Source organism: Periplaneta americana, chromosome 5 (genome assembly GCF_040183065.1).
Source record: "Periplaneta americana isolate PAMFEO1 chromosome 5, P.americana_PAMFEO1_priV1, whole genome shotgun sequence".
In the NCBI taxonomy this organism is placed as follows: domain Eukaryota; kingdom Metazoa; phylum Arthropoda; class Insecta; order Blattodea; family Blattidae; genus Periplaneta; species Periplaneta americana.
The window spans coordinates 86,863,897-86,880,123 of record NC_091121.1 but is presented as its reverse complement, the minus strand read 5'-3'; the positions used below and the strand labels follow the sequence as shown (position 1 = coordinate 86,880,123).

The window sequence follows — 16,227 nt, the reverse complement described above, 5'->3', positions numbered from 1 at the left end:
CAACAGTAGAAACAAAATAAATTATACACGTATTCTATTTAAACAATACAAACACTACGAACAGCTCTACTTACATACTTTCTGTATAAGAATATTCAACAAAAAGAATTCTCGTTTTCTGTGCTTTCCAGTATTCAATGTCCATTTGGTAGTGTGTTCACATTATCAGACGTTTGGATTATTGAGGTCCAGATTATTGAGGTTCTACTGTATTCTTGATTTGTTAGTTGTAGACATTTTATTCATTTTGGCAGCTACTTCAGTATTTTGTAATAATATACTAGGATGACGCATTAGTAAATTAATTCATGAATAGTTGCAGAAAATCAACCTTGAAAATTTATACCAAGACCCTCACAATAGTTTTGCTACTGTATGATACAAAGAACTGGAGATAAATGTAACATAATTTGTATTCTTGTAGAATGTATAAGTAGAATTTACAAGTTCACATTTTATAACAAATGATTCGATACTTTTCATACTTTTTCTTTTCCTCCACCTCCCCCCCCCCCCCTCATAAAAATACTTAATACAGACAGAAAACCAGTACTAGTACTATATCATTTCATTACTATGATCCTAGCTTTTGTGTGAAGTCACAGTTTTTTGTTTCGCTACAAACACATATTATATTAAAATATGAATAATCTATGGGCAGTTTCATGGTGTCAGGTGTAAAAATTGCAACATTTTTTATATTTCAAGATTAAATTATGTACGAGGCGCGTCCATAAAGTAACTTTCCCACTCATCCCACAGCTAGCAAACCAATGTTGCGCGAAGCGACTGCATGTACGTGATAGAGTAATGTCCTGGCATGGTGCATGCGCTAGCGGAACTTCTCAAGTGCTCTCAGTAGCTTCGTTGCATTGGTTGAAGATTGACGTTCCTATTCCAGCTCTGCCAAGTGTGAATTGCAGTCAGTGATAAAGTTTTTGAATGCACAGGGCATAGCGCCGATTGAAATTGATCGTCAGCTCTCATATTTAACAATAACCCAGTCACTTTCACAGTACTCAACATTTCCTCCTGCTTTTTTATCCCTTTCTGTTGTATAGTAAAGTATCTTCTGTGCTTCTAAATCTGATTGCCCTCATTACTGAACCACTAGATGTCTTGCTTACTAAAATAACAATCTTCACTCGAACATTTGTCACAATGGACTTCCTGATAGACAGGATATTGTGTCAATCTTTTTCCAGAAAAGAGATATTCTTGAGAATTTCCTTTGTCTATTATATTTAATGTGAATTGAATGATTGTATGACTGAGCTATCATAAAAAATCACTTGTTGATGTGACAAATGATTTCCCCTTGTCTGTCACAATACTGTCCTCTTCACTGTTCCATCCAGGCAATCTACAACCCCTTTACCATGAAAGGTGACAAAAAAAAGTTTCCATTGCAGTCTTATGTTATAGCTGTTTCCATAATGTTTACGATTTGAAAACAGAAATCTTGGTTTAAATTGCGATCAGACACCATCAAAAAAGATGTTGCCTTTTCTTATAGTGGGAAATGCACTTCTTAGGAAGCTAAAAATATAATCTATAAATGAATCGCTTATTTAAGAAAGGCCATTTGTCCACAAAATAGGCATTTTCATTTTATTGTGTGGATGAAATCCTTATACCAAGGCGCTTCATACAGGCAAGAAAGGCCACATGTCAACTCATTGTGTGTGTAATATGGGGTTTCATAATAGCTGTTTATTTACGAATGGCCTTATGTCCTGGAGTAAAGACCTTTCATAAATAAACTTGGGTTGTAATGGTTGGTGAACGGAAATTGGAAGTATGTAAAAAAAAGCTATTCATGAATCTGTTAGCTATTGGTGAGAAGGTTACAAAAACTCATTTTATTGGATAAATCCCAAAAGGACAACAGAGGCAAACAACAGAACCAGAAGACTATTCCAATCACTACAGTGATGCAAGTGAAAGTTCACATTGCAAGTTTTTCCTTGAAAACAAGTCATTATTCATCCAAGGAAGTACACTACCTTGATGCAAAGTTCGACATTAAAAAATGTATACTCTTTTTAAGGAGAAATATTCTGATTGCTCTGTAAAATATAGTTTTTACTATAACATTTTTAAAGAGTATTGTTTGGTAGACCGTAGATAGATACATACTGTGAATGCGAGGAGCTTCACTCTTAATGAAACTGCTGAGAGAGTGGCAGAAGCTCAACTAATTGTACACAAAAGGAGGAGCAATTAATTTTACTCGTATGCATCACTGAAGCAAATGAAAAATGTTATGTTTTATTTAATGACGCTTGCAACTGCAGAAGTTATATCAGTGTCGCCAGTGTGCCGGAATTTTTTTCCGTAGGAGTTCTTTTACATGCCAGTAAATCTACTGGCTTGAGCCTATCGCATTTAAGCACACTTAAATGCCATCGACCTGGCCCAGGATCGAACCCGCAACCTCGGGCATAGAAGGCCAGCACTATACCAACTGCGCCAACCAGACCGACGAAGCAAATGAAGGAATACTGCAAAGATAAAGACAATGTTTTATGTTTGACCACTGATTAAATACAGAATACATATCGACCTCATATTCCATTCTAACAGGCGTTTTACTTAAGGCCGCTGACACTGAATGTATTTTCTATTCACAATGTTAAGTCTGGTGAGGCCTACGTTTTTGTATATCATGAAGGCATTGCAAGCAAAGGGAGTAGTGATGTGTGCTCTTTCTTGTCACATATGTGAGGGAAGAGGTGTCAAGTAATATCGATGAGCTGTTTATTTACAGTGATAACTCAGCAAAGCAAAATAAACATCATTCCATGATTTGCTTCTTGATGGCACTTATCTACAAGGGTCGCTTTTCAAGAGTTGTGTACAGATTACCAATACGTGTACATTCATACCTGCCAAATGACTGGGATTTTGGTACGGTGAAGCGCAGGCAAAACAAAGTGGATAGACATTATACAATCAGAGATATGATAGAAATTATTGCAAGTGCAAGTCACAAATTTCGTGTTAGGCTTGTTAAAATTGAAGACATCTTGGACTTCCAAACCTGGTGCTCCACAACGTATAAGAAATCTCCTGTATCAGAAGAAAGCCAAGTTCACAGACTGAAGAATTCTAAGAAAGGAAAGAGAAGTCTTTGCAATATCAACATACCATGAGTTCATCTGGACGAAGAAAGAAATGGATATGTAGAGGCATTACCTTACACTGGAGGATTACAAATCAAGTACCTCTATTTGCATTTGGAGCAGAAATAGCTCTGCCAAACCAAAAGGCTTACACTGATTGTCAACTAATTACAGAGGACAAAGTTCGTGACCTGAAATCGCTTTTGCCCGACATTCCCGAAGACAAAAGCGAATTGTTCTGCACTCTCACATCTTCATGGCCAAAAAGCAAAGTAGGAGGCAAGTGGAGGAAACACAGAAGGGAAGAGGTAAAAAAATAATGAAACACAGGCCTACATCTCATGTTTTATGCTTATTTTTGTAATAAATGTTTTATTGAAGAATAGAAAAAAGTGTTTATTTAAGAAAGGCCCTTTGTCCAACCTTTTCAAAAAGCTGTATGCTTGACAATTTTGATGATAGTAACTGAAAATTTCCTTAACATGTTCCCTTTATTTTGTAGTATAACATATCATGTTTTCAGATTTTTTAAATATTTAGTATTTTCAATAAACAGTTTTTTTTTAATTTCCCACAAAAATATGTTTTTGGACAACGGGCCTTTCATAAACAAGTGATTCAAATGTATACACAGCAATTACAAATATAACCAGAATAGGCTAAAAGATTGTACGTCTAAATACTAAAATACAAATTATATTCCTGAGTAATATATAATCAAAATTTTTGGGCCTGCTGCCTTTACACCTGACACCACATATTTCACATATAAAAACAATTAAAAAGAAACATCAAGTCTTAGCTCTTACTTTGTATATGACACCTTACTTTCATAAGTTTATTAGTTTACTCGATATAAACTTTTCTGCACGTATGCATGTCGGACATAAATAAAATTCTCTGCGGAGTTTTGTAGCACATATTGGTGAATTCCATACATTACGAAGGCCTTCATTCTAATCAGAAGTGGCAGATGTGAAATATGTCTTTAACACAGAGACAGTGTCTAATAATTATTATATTATCGATAAGGGCTAGAAGAAACATCTTAAATTATCAGAAAGTGAGGAATGACTGCATATAATTACCATTCACATCAAAGACATTACATGTGTAGGTTCTTCAACTCCAAAATAATATTTCAGGGACTGTTAGCTACAGAATGTTATATGAAAGACCTTTATTGTCTCAATTTTAAAATATGACGAATTGATTGGCCCTTTTATGAAACTGCTCCTATATTGTATGCAGTGTAAAGAATTGCAATGTATTAAGAACCAATGTTAAGATTTTGATGGAGTAAACACTTTCAATATTGATGCGAGAAACAAGCCCTTGGTAAACAGCAGGTTGGTCTGTATGTCTGTCTGTAGAGCCTTTTCTTCGAAACTTCATCTGAAGAACTGAGGCAGTAAGTACACTATTTTCTTTTCACTATTTTTTGCTACACAAGGAATGAACCTGAAAAATAGCCTACTAGTTATACTAGTACTTATGGCTTCTAAGGAACCCGGAGGTTCATTGCCACCCTCACATAAGCCCGCCATCGGCCCTATCATGAGCAAGATTAATCAAGTCCCTATCATCATATCCCACCTCCCTCAAATCCATTTTAATATTATCCTCCCATCTATATCTAGGCCTTCCCAAAGGTCTTTTTCCCTCTGGCCTCCCAACTAACACTCTATATGCATTTCTGGATTCGTCCTTACATGCTACATGCCCTGCCCATTTCAAATGTCTGGATTTAATGTTCCTAGTTATGTCACGTGAAGAATACAACGAGTGCAGTTCTGCATTATGTAACTATCTTTATTCTCCTGTAACTTCATCCCTCTTAGCCCAAAATATTTTCCTAAGCACCTTATTCTCAAACACCCTTAGCCTCTGTTTCTCTCTCATAGTGAGAGTCTAAATTTCACAACCATTCAGAACAATCGGTAATGAAACTGTTTTATAAATTCTAACTTTCAGTTTTTTGAGAGCAAACTGGATGATAGAAGTTTCTCAACTGAATAATAACACGCATTTCCCATATTTATTCTGTGTTTAATTTCCTCCAGAGTATCATTTATATTTATTACCGTTGCTCCAGAATATTTTAATTTTTCCACCTCTTCAAAGAATAAATTTCCAATTTTTATACACCCATTTTTGTACAATATTCTGGTCACGAGACATAGGCCTAATCATATACTTTGTCTTTTCAGGATTTACTTCCAAACCTATTTCTTTATTTGCTTCAAGTAAAATTCCCGTGTTTTCCTTAATAGTCACGTCATGATGTCAAAAATTCCTAGTTCAAGGGAGCAACTTTTCATTTAAAATTTGTTTCAAAACAAAGAATTCTTGAAGAGAAAGTTACAGAAAGGGGTAGTGAGTACACTATTTCTAAATATACATAAATTCTATGTATGTCAAACATCTAGAAACAAAGTGAAATCTTCCTACAAAATGGCTCAGTTGATTAATACTACAGTACCTTTCACTGTCGAGTCGCCCATTACACGGCGGCCAGCGACAGCAACCATTGATAACCAAGCTCCCGGCACTGCAGCCAATTTGAATCCCCTCCCCTTCGTAGGAGCAGGATCATTCAGTCAGTCTCACAGTGGGAGCTCAGTTATCAATGGTTGCTATTGCCGGCCACCGCCATGCAATGGGCGACTAGACAGCAAAAGACACTGTATATGAATCTATGAGTAAATGTATTAAATTATACTTAGTGATTTATGGAAAATTTAAAACATGCAATGTCAAATACTTGAGACTCAAGTCTGCAGAGGGAAGAGGGAAAAGAGCGAAGGGGAGGCATAAAAGATATTTAAGAGGGTTGTGAAGAAATAGCGGGAAAGCATGCAAAACTCGACCTAAAATTTCGGAACAAAAAATACGAAAACTTACTGTTTATAATTACACTTAAAATAATTGGCTCCAAGAACTGCATCTCAAATGTTTTATTTAGCATATTTCCTGTTATGCAAGTGTGTAAGACGAATGGTTTGGCTAATGATGGAAAAACAGTGACATCAAACATGTTTGAGACAACACTGACTCTGTTCCATATATTGTCTTCGTAACATTGCTACAGCAAATTAGTTAATGGGCCAGTCGAAAACAGACTTTGTTGTGAATATTCAAGAAAATACATGAATATTGTTTATATATTGTACATACATTTTTTATATTTTCATTCTTTCAATTTTACCCAAATATTCTTCCAAATTTATCACATCATTCAAGAAGTGCCATATAGTGAAAAAGTTTAACTACTGACCTATATTCTTATAAGCAGTTACACAGTTATGACACACGCAATGATTTTGAGGCATGTAAGAAAAAAGTTAACAAACAGATGAACATTAGCTATGACAAAAAAAAAAGTATAATTGAAATAAACTGTGAAAAATTGTTTATGTTTATATATATATATATATATATATATATATATATATAAAATTAGGTTTAAATTGTTCATTAACTACGACAAAAATAGGAAACGTTCCTACTGCCTACTTAATATGCAATCTCAATCCGAGATTATATTGCATTTGTGTGTAAAATTATGTGAAATCTGTTTCTGTGACATAAACTTAAAAGCCTATCTTGCAAAAACTGCTGAAGTGTAATTCCCAAAATTATAATTTGATCAGTTATCTCTTAACCACTTATCTCATGTTTACAATCTAATCAACATGAAAATTACAAGACACAATACAATACAAATAAGTAGCCTAACACTCGTTCATCATAAAAAAATTAGACATTTGAAATATTAAAGAAAGAACCAAGTAAATATGAACTGGTGAAGATGACGTATGAGGAATTATAATTTATTGGTCTTAATGTGGATCTTAGATGACAAACATTCTTCCAAACACAAATGAACACAACACATCTAAACATCTGTGTTGAAATTTTAAGTCAAGTTGTAGAAAATGTATGGTTGATTAGTAATATGAAAGGAATTCTCTGCACTTACTGCAAATCTGAGCAACAGACATGATTTTCCAACTCCAGAGTCGCCAATCAACAGCAATTTGAACAGGTAATCACTGTAACACAACACAGTAACAAATTACACAAGTCTATTTACAAGCCAATTTACATCAATTCATGCCCTGCCTAGTATACCAGTTGCATTCTTCTCTCGCAACAAGAAAAAAGATTAGGCTAGTGTATTAGGTTAATTTAAATACCTATTATACATTCCCAACAACATGAACAGGGCTTGAAAAAAGCACTTGTCTGCTCGTCTGTGATGTGAAGAGTGAAAAAAAATCTGATTTTTAAATTGCGGTTCTGTAGTTCAACCATGCTAAATAGTGGAATTTTTCCCTGAATGGTGAGCCACCATAGAATTGTTTAAGCCTTGAAATGAATGAAAAACTTAATACTAATATTATTAAGAGTAATATGTGAAGTCAATGAGACATATTAACATAATTAGAAGAGCAAGTCGATGAGTAAGTTTGTATCAATGTGGAATTGATCATCCTTCTCTTATTCCCCACACTCCTCCTCTCCGCTTATCAGTCTTCCTATTTCTACTGCCAATTCCTTCCCACATTATGAGAGCAACTCAAATGACCCATAAACTAAACTGGCGAAACTACTACAATTAACATTTCACGTAAGTCATAAATGTTAAGTGTATGGGTTATTAGAACACGACTCTTCCCGTGTCACATACACCAGTAAAGTTTTTATAATCTCGCCAGTAGTACAGAATGTCAAACATTCCTACTGGCCACTTATTACGTAATAATGAATTCTCCAGTATCTAGTAATTTCTTTCCTTAAATCTTCGTAAGTTTTCGACTATATGAGCTGTACAAACTTCCGAATACATTTAGGCCTACACAGAAACCAACGAAGTGATAGTCAATTTGAAACTCTTGAATAATTCCGTTAACAAGAGAGAATGCTCTCACAGATCACACGTTTTTGTAACGCTATTTGGATAAGCAATAAATCAGAAAATCTAAATTTGAATTTAAAGGACAATTGCTATTTCACAAAAATTAAACTACATTATGAGTTCATCCATAGTAGTTGAACAATAAATAAGAAATTTTAGCAGTTTGTGCTAGTGTATTTTAAATTCATTGTCTTTAGGCTATTCGACAATTAAATTCTCAACCCTCTGTAATTAATTACGTGCATAAAAAATCAATCTTATAGATGCAAACAAAAGGTTTATCAACAATACGTATTTAAATACTGTATTGTCTGTAAATATATATTTCCTATTAATTACATATATACAGTACATTTTTTACGGTTCTGCTAAGTTTACACGTCTCCTATGACGGAATCTTTTAAACAAATTCCTAAACATATTAATATACTAGTATTCTACACTGTACCAGTACGACTAAACACAATACAGTACTTCTTGAAGGCAGGTTTCATCATGATCAATACCAAGAGAATACCTTTCGGCAACATACTTCGAAACCTTGCCAAGTTAAACAAAAAACAGCAAAGAAAATTAAACAAATGAAGACTGGAGCTGTCCAAGGTCAACAATATTTCCATACGTCATTCTTGGACAACAATATTTCCATAAGTCATTCTACTATTTCACAATATGGTCATATATCAATTTCCTGTTAATGACAAACCCTTCTTCGATATACGAAGACATGCATGGTTCTGAGATGGAAAACACTTATTAGGCCTACTTGAATATATTCGAATAGTTTACGTTTGTATTTAATTATTAAAGTGGCACAAATCTTTCGTTAAATGAAATGAGCAAGAAAGACATAACACAATCAGCGGTATAGACCAACGCGTAAAGTTAACTTCTTGATGATCATCAAGAAGTAATAAAACAATGCTTTAAATTATTTATCGTGTTTCAGTGCCTACGATACTCCAAAATTTTCCTCCAAGCGGAATTAAGCGAGAACAGCTGTTAAAATAAATTGCAACATTTCACTATGTAAAGCTTGAAGTTATTTTATCAATCATGATCGAATTCATACGTCTCATCTTCTTCGTGGATAAAAATATTTTGTCTCGGCGCATGTAATATTTCAATTACTTATACTAACAGAGGCTGAGGCTTAACATTACAAGTACAACTAGGTAATGTTGTTTAAGCAGGAATAGCTCCTGTTTTGGGCCCTCCATAAGCCCAAGTCGCACGAAAATAGATACAAATTCAAAACTACATACAATATGTTCAGCAACGGTTCGTCCAAAAATTTAAATTAACTTTTTCACCATTAAAAATACTTCTATGAAATGTGTAAATAAAACCGGAAACTACGCACAAATTATTTTTTACAGTATTCTTCTCCACTGTAGTGACATAGGTAACGAGCAAATAATTACCAATGTTCAATGACCTGCTACTGTAGCTATAAAAATTACTGGATTCTATATTTAAGAAGGAAAAATCCAGTTTCCTTAAAGTAATGTAGAATGATAGTGTTTCGAAGTTCTGTTAATGGAGTGCACTTTTATACGTCATCAAATCAACACTAACGTAGTCACATGATCATTTAAGAATTTATTTTATTGATTATAAAGTCATAAAATCAACACTTCGTAGTCGCATGATCCTTTAAGAATTTTTTTGATGAGTCATTTCTTAGTCACTGTGATGTTAGGTATTGCCAGACAGCTGATAAATAACCAACAACTAGTAATAATTTTTGCTATGGTATTCAACAAATTTATCGCGTTTCTTTATACTTCAATGTACCTATTTAAATATCTTAACAGGAAAAATATAAGCTGCATTACATTCTGGAGATACTTCTGGCCTACTTAACTTTTCATTTTACTTATCTTCAAATTATAAATGTTATGCTTATGTACCAAAGATGTACCTGAAGATGCAAGTTGGAGCCAGACTCCACCCAAAATATTTTTCTAAAACCGTTACTGCATATCAGTTTTGGATTATCATTTAATTACATACGCAGTAATTACATGTAATATATTCTTGGAATAACCTTTGCACTTTGACAAAACTTGACAAAATACAGCTGTTATCTTTTGACTTGCGCAACTTACAAAGCTAATACTCAATTCACAATTAATGTAACCTTGCCTATTAATTTAAGACATGTAACAACTTATGTGCCTGCTGTTGACTGTTCAGTCCAATTCTTATCGTTTATAACAGTTCAAATTCTAACGCACGTTAATTCACGCAGTAGGCCTACATACCTAAAAAATTTGTAGAAGTCTTGTTACAAAGTTGCAAGAGCATTGCACTCGTCATGAACATGCAAGATAACGCTCAATAATTCGCAAGCGAAAACTCTGTCACCTTTATTGGTAATATCGTCCTGTAAATGAAAAGCCATACCCTTTACAAAATCTGAAAATAATCAGTTCAACTGAAAATAATATATTGATAGCAATTAACTATTTGCCAAAATGAAATTATGAAGCAGACCTATGCATTAGACCTAATTAGCGAGAAAAACTACAATGAGAAAAATTTTATACCACGCACAATACAGAATCTTTCATAGGTAACGAGTCTATCGAAAAATCAACTATTTTGGTTAATTTTTTGAAACGGCATTCATCACGAGAAAGAACCCTCCCCGGTGCTGTACAGTCGATTTGGAAACAAGCCCGCCACCACCAGAGAAAGCTACTTATCCATGTTGTTGTTTAGTCAACTGTCCGAAGACAAGTCTGAACCTCACCAGTGATACCAAGAAGGCAACTCTTATGAGACAACTAGGCCAGAGATAATGGGGTAGGGTGGCCAGTTCCTTTCCCCCTCCATTGCATACATCGCCGACTAGCTACGTATTACACTGATCAGACTTCAGATGCATGCAAACAATTGTTCTTCCTCTGACACATATCATCAAGTGAGATGTATTGCCTGATAATATATGTACATATCAGCCAGAAACGTCAATAAGAGGAGACTTATCCATGTTAATGTGCATTTAATGCCAACTTAAAATGACCTGGAGCATGGCCTTCCATATGTCAAGGACTTAAAATGATGGAGCATCGCCTTCTATACGCAAAGGATAATGGCACACAGCCATGCCTACACACATTGTTGTGACAGATTGGAATGATAAAATGCCACGCAGCCGTTTAACGTTATTGCAGAAGAGAAAAATTGCTGCCTGGTTTGAACTTGGAAACAGTGTTGCTCAAATTAAGCATTTATTCCATTAACATTTCGATGGTCGCTGCCAGGTACCTACGAAAACAAATATTCTTGCAGTTGGCTAAAGATTTCAAGAAACCAGGTCCGTGAGAGACAAGAACAGACCTAGGAGGCGTCGGTCGGCATCAGGCGAGGAAAACATTGCAACAGTCCACGGAGCATTTCTTGATAGTCCAAAAAAGTCAATAGCTAAAGCTGCTCAGGAATTAAACATTTCACTGTCTGTGTAACACATTTTAAGGTACTCAATTTCCGAGCATATTGTTTGCAATTTTTCACTCTTCATCATGATGATTACCAGAAACGAATTATGTTTTGTCATGTTCTTGGGAAAATGTTCGTCATGGATCCTGAACTAAGAAATAACCTAATCTGGAGCAATGAGGCGACGTTTCATTTATCAGAACAAGTGAACATATGGAACTGTCGCATTTGGGGACAGGAAAAACCTGAAATCAGAGAGCATGATAGGAACAGACCTAAGGTAAATATGTTTTGTCTCCTGACCGCAGAATTTGTTAGGTCCTTTCATTTTTCCAACAATTCAATTTCCAGTGTGGATTACTATGACATACTGACAATGTTTGTCCTCCCAGAGTTGAACAGAATGAAACATCATGACTCCTGAAACACATTTCCAATTAAATGGGACTCCTACCCATTATCCATGTGATGTTCACGCCTTGCTAGACAAAGTGTTTCCAGGCAGGTGAATCGGTCGCAGCTCAATCAGTTTGCCTCTGCGATCACCTGATTTGACTCCCCTGGACTTCTTTTTCTGGGAATTCATCAAGGATTGTGTCTATGCAACTAAGCCGCACACTATTCCTGAATTAGTGGAACGAATTGAACACACGATACAAATGGTTATGTATGATATGCTCACCAGAGTCCATTAACAGTTGATAATATGTTGCTTACATTTGTGCAGTCAGTAGAATGGAAGACATTTTGAAAATTGTACACCATAATTTGTCAACAATTGAAACTGTTTTCATATTAATGTGTTTTAGGTTTAAAACACTAACCATTCTTTCGTTTAATAACTCTGGCAGCAAGGGAAGGAGGTGTTTGTTTCCAAATCAACTGTACGACACAATGAAGGGTTCTTTCTCGTGAGGATGAACATCATTTCAAAACATTATCCAAAATAGTTAATTTTTTTATAGACTCGTGACTTATGAAAGCCTCTGTATACTGATTTCTTTCAACTTAAGACAAATCATGATTTACTGCACAGATGGATAATAGTGGAAATAACTCAAACTTGAATAATTGAAATTTATTTCATACACTTATGATCTATTGATGTATTACATGTAGTCACTGCAGGGTTTACATCGATCCCATAAATTATTTGAAGACTTTTTTTTCAAACTAAAGTTTTTTTTTTCCCCCTGTAAATTGTGCATAATAATAATAATAATAATAATAATAATAATAATAATAATAATAATAATTGGTACAATCAAATAATTGAACTGAATATTAAACTTTTCTAATTAAAAGTGAAGTCATTACAATAAATAGTATCATGCATGATGAGAAAAAAAATTCTGAAAGCAGCCAAATGAAGGGTCTTAAAGTAATTTTTTTACTTTGGCACAATGTTCTTACAGTTTTTATGTTTTATACTTTCACTGAACAGATTTTGTTTGGTAGAAGTTGAAGTGGGACTGGTCTGCATAAGAACGATCTGTTATGGTAACAATGATTATTAGAGGAGAAAAATTTGCTTCAGCGCCGTGGATCGAATTTAGGTCCTTGGTTCTACATACCAAGTGCACTAACTACTGAGCTACGCCGAAATTCAATCTACAGCACTGGATCGAATCTCTCTCCTCTTGTGTTATTATTCCCTTTGTGGCCTTACTCCATGTTCGACATAATATATTAAGTCAACTGCCATTATACAAGGAGCGCATTCAATTGTCTTGGTGGCTGGGATTCCACAGTATATGATGCTCTGTTGGGCGAAGAATCTACGTAAATATTAATTTTTGGTCTTACAGAATTCACCTGTTATGGTAACAATGGTTATTAGAGGAGAAACGAGCTACACCAAAGTTCAATCCACAGCACTGGATCGAATCTCTTTCCTCTAATCTTTTTCCCCTTTACGGCCTTGCCCATGTTAGACACATATTAAGTCAACTAGAGAGATTCAATCTGGTAATGTGGATTGAACTTCGGAGTAGCTCAGTGGTTAGAGTAGGTACTTGGTACATCGCACCAAGAACCAGGGTTAGATCCCCAGTGCCGGAGCGAATTTTTCTCCTCTAATAACCATAGCTTAGTTTTACTTGAGTTAGTTAAGGTTAGGTTATTTTAGATTGTGAGAGCTTAATATGTTAGGTTGCTGTCGAAATTATGTGTTTCCGAATTTCTTTTTGCGTTACCTTTCAAAAACAGAGCATAAAATCATCGTGAAAAAAAAAAGTTCGAAAATCGTGGAGTGGTCGTCCTCCAGAATTACCAAACCGAAACATAAATAGCCTACAATAATACCGGTACGGAAACTGTATCACAATAACCTTACAAAATTCCAATTTGAATTCCAGGATTCATTTTAATCTGAGAAATATTTTATTACGTACCTCTAGTATTCGTTCAATACGAAGAAAGCCACAGTGGCGCATTCACGGGAGGGGGGAGGGGGGCTAAGAGAGCTCAAGTCCCTCCAAATAAAAAAAATAGAACGAGAAAGCTTTTTAATACCGTGACGTGTCTGTATCTATTACTGTATTGTGGAAAACGTGTGTTCTTGAAACAATTTTAAACTAGGCCTGTATATGAATGAACTTCTTATAACATAGATATTTTTAATTACGGTATTTTAAAAAGCTCGAACTTTGGACAATGTTCGGAACTTAATGGTAGTTCACGACCATACTTTTCACGAATATGTGGGTTAATAAGTGACTGGTTGACTGAAATTTCAATCTTTGAATTGAAATCTACCTGACACTGGTAATACATAGCCCCTCTCAAACCATATTTCTGGATGCGCCACTGAAGTCTCATGTTTGGGAATTGTAATAGGTATTTACACAATAATAAGCTGGGTAATGATTTATTTCAACTAGAATAATCCTATTAACATTTAAACATGAAAACGAGGGAGATATATAGCTTACACAATCTTTCGGTGGGGCTGAATATGACCTATTATGTCTAACTCACAAAATTATAAATGTTAATTTATAGGCAATTCCGCCAAATTAGCGCTGAGGTAGTTCCCTTCGTATTCCGCTTATACACCTTCCATATACGAATCTGTGACAGTTTAGGTTTGGTTAGTTTAGGCTCTTATAAACTGCAACTCCGCAAGAAAAAAAAATTCTTATAAATTCAATTATTTCCACAGTCGAAATCACAGAAACTACCTCAGCGCTAGTTTCACCCACAGAATAAATAAGTGTAGGCCTAGGTAGGGTACCTACACAAAAAAAACTGCATCATTGCATATACATAGCACACAATTCAACATAATTTATTAGTCTAGGTATTTGTTTCTAACTAAAGTATCATAAATCAGCAAATGATGTTTAAAGTTTGTAGAGACGTGCTTGCAAATTAATAATCTCACGACTACAAAATAAACTGTCGAATAGGCCTTGGCCCTTAGTATTAACGATGTAATATATGACGTTTTATGAAACCAAACTTAAGAAAACTGTAACGGTGTTCATCGTTTATTTCTGCCCTTTTCCTTAAAAAAAACTGTATTTAATAGACACATTTTCTGAGTTCTTTATCACTTGCATACAGCTTGCTCCATCAGCTGACTCTGATTTCATGGTGACTGAACTGCTACTGCTGTGCATATGTTTACAAATTAATAACCAAAAACAGCTTTTTTCACTAGTTAATTTAGTCCTATGCCAATTTCCTCTCATACTTTTAAATGTTATAACAAAACTTCATCTGTCATGGATGACAATGACTCATGAATCATATGGACAGCAGTTACGCTTGAGACACCCATTATTTTGTGCAGTATGGTTACTATCTGGGTGTAGTTCATGTATAGTTTAACGCACATTTCACTAAACATTTATAAAAAATATGAACATAATATAGCTTACATTAACTTAAGAAAAAAAATCCCCAGAAGCTAATATATCACAAGTTTTTCCAAAACAATTGTACATGACAAATTGAAAACTAAAGACGCATAAAATTGTCTGCTAAATATAGTCACTTTTAACAAAGGAAGTTCACAAAATCATTTGTACTTACTATTCGGGATTCATTGTAGACATCACCTAGTCCCTACACACAGAGATTTAAATTCGAGATGGCACGAACTGATACGAACTCTGAATTATTCTTCAATGATTCCCAAAAATCTAAACAGCAACAATGGCTACCGTCCCAGGCCGAGCAATATTATCCTATAGGGGTCTTGAGCATTGACGTAATGCCAAAGTGGCAGCGAGTATGAAAACATAATCATACAAAATACATCGACAGTGTTCAGAAATCGAATAAAATAATATCCCGATGTTGACAATTATATTTTCCAACAAAGAAGTCCGCAAACTACTCCTGATACATCGTTCAATTAATCTAATAGAGTGAAATCTTATGAGAAATACAAAACATATTCAGAGCCATATTACCAGGTGAACGTTGAAAATTGATTGTGTTTCCGTTAACAGCCACGACTGCGCTACATTCGGAGGTCCTACCACAGTACAGTATATGCCAGTCACGAAGGTCAATACGTACGGGATATGCATCCATAGATAGTTGCTAACCACTAGGATCGCTACTATCGCCTCATTACAGATAATGCGAAATATTCCGGCACAGTCTATTGTTCCTACTGCCCTCAACAACTCCACCTTCGTGACTGTATGTGCTAGACTGTAGTGCTCTTCGAACATAATGCTACCAGCGAATAGGGATTATAAAGAATGGACACTTCGCGTC

General features: G+C 35.0%; 1 protein-coding gene across 1 annotated transcript in view; it reads right to left on the bottom strand.

The window, feature by feature from the left end:
• Nucleotides 1-15,708, bottom strand: part of Rab1 (RAS oncogene family member Rab1) — a 33,639-nt gene extending 17,931 nt beyond the window's left edge. Inside the window, exons 1-2 of the mRNA XM_069826193.1 lie at nucleotides 15,532-15,708; nucleotides 7,108-7,180 (exon numbers count right to left, since the gene is read on the bottom strand). Coding sequence (XP_069682294.1) covers nucleotides 7,108-7,180; nucleotides 15,532-15,554 — 96 coding nt within the window. The 5' untranslated portion in view covers nucleotides 15,555-15,708. The remainder of the gene's footprint in view (nucleotides 1-7,107; nucleotides 7,181-15,531) is intronic.
• Nucleotides 15,709-16,227: the final 519 nt, after the last annotated feature.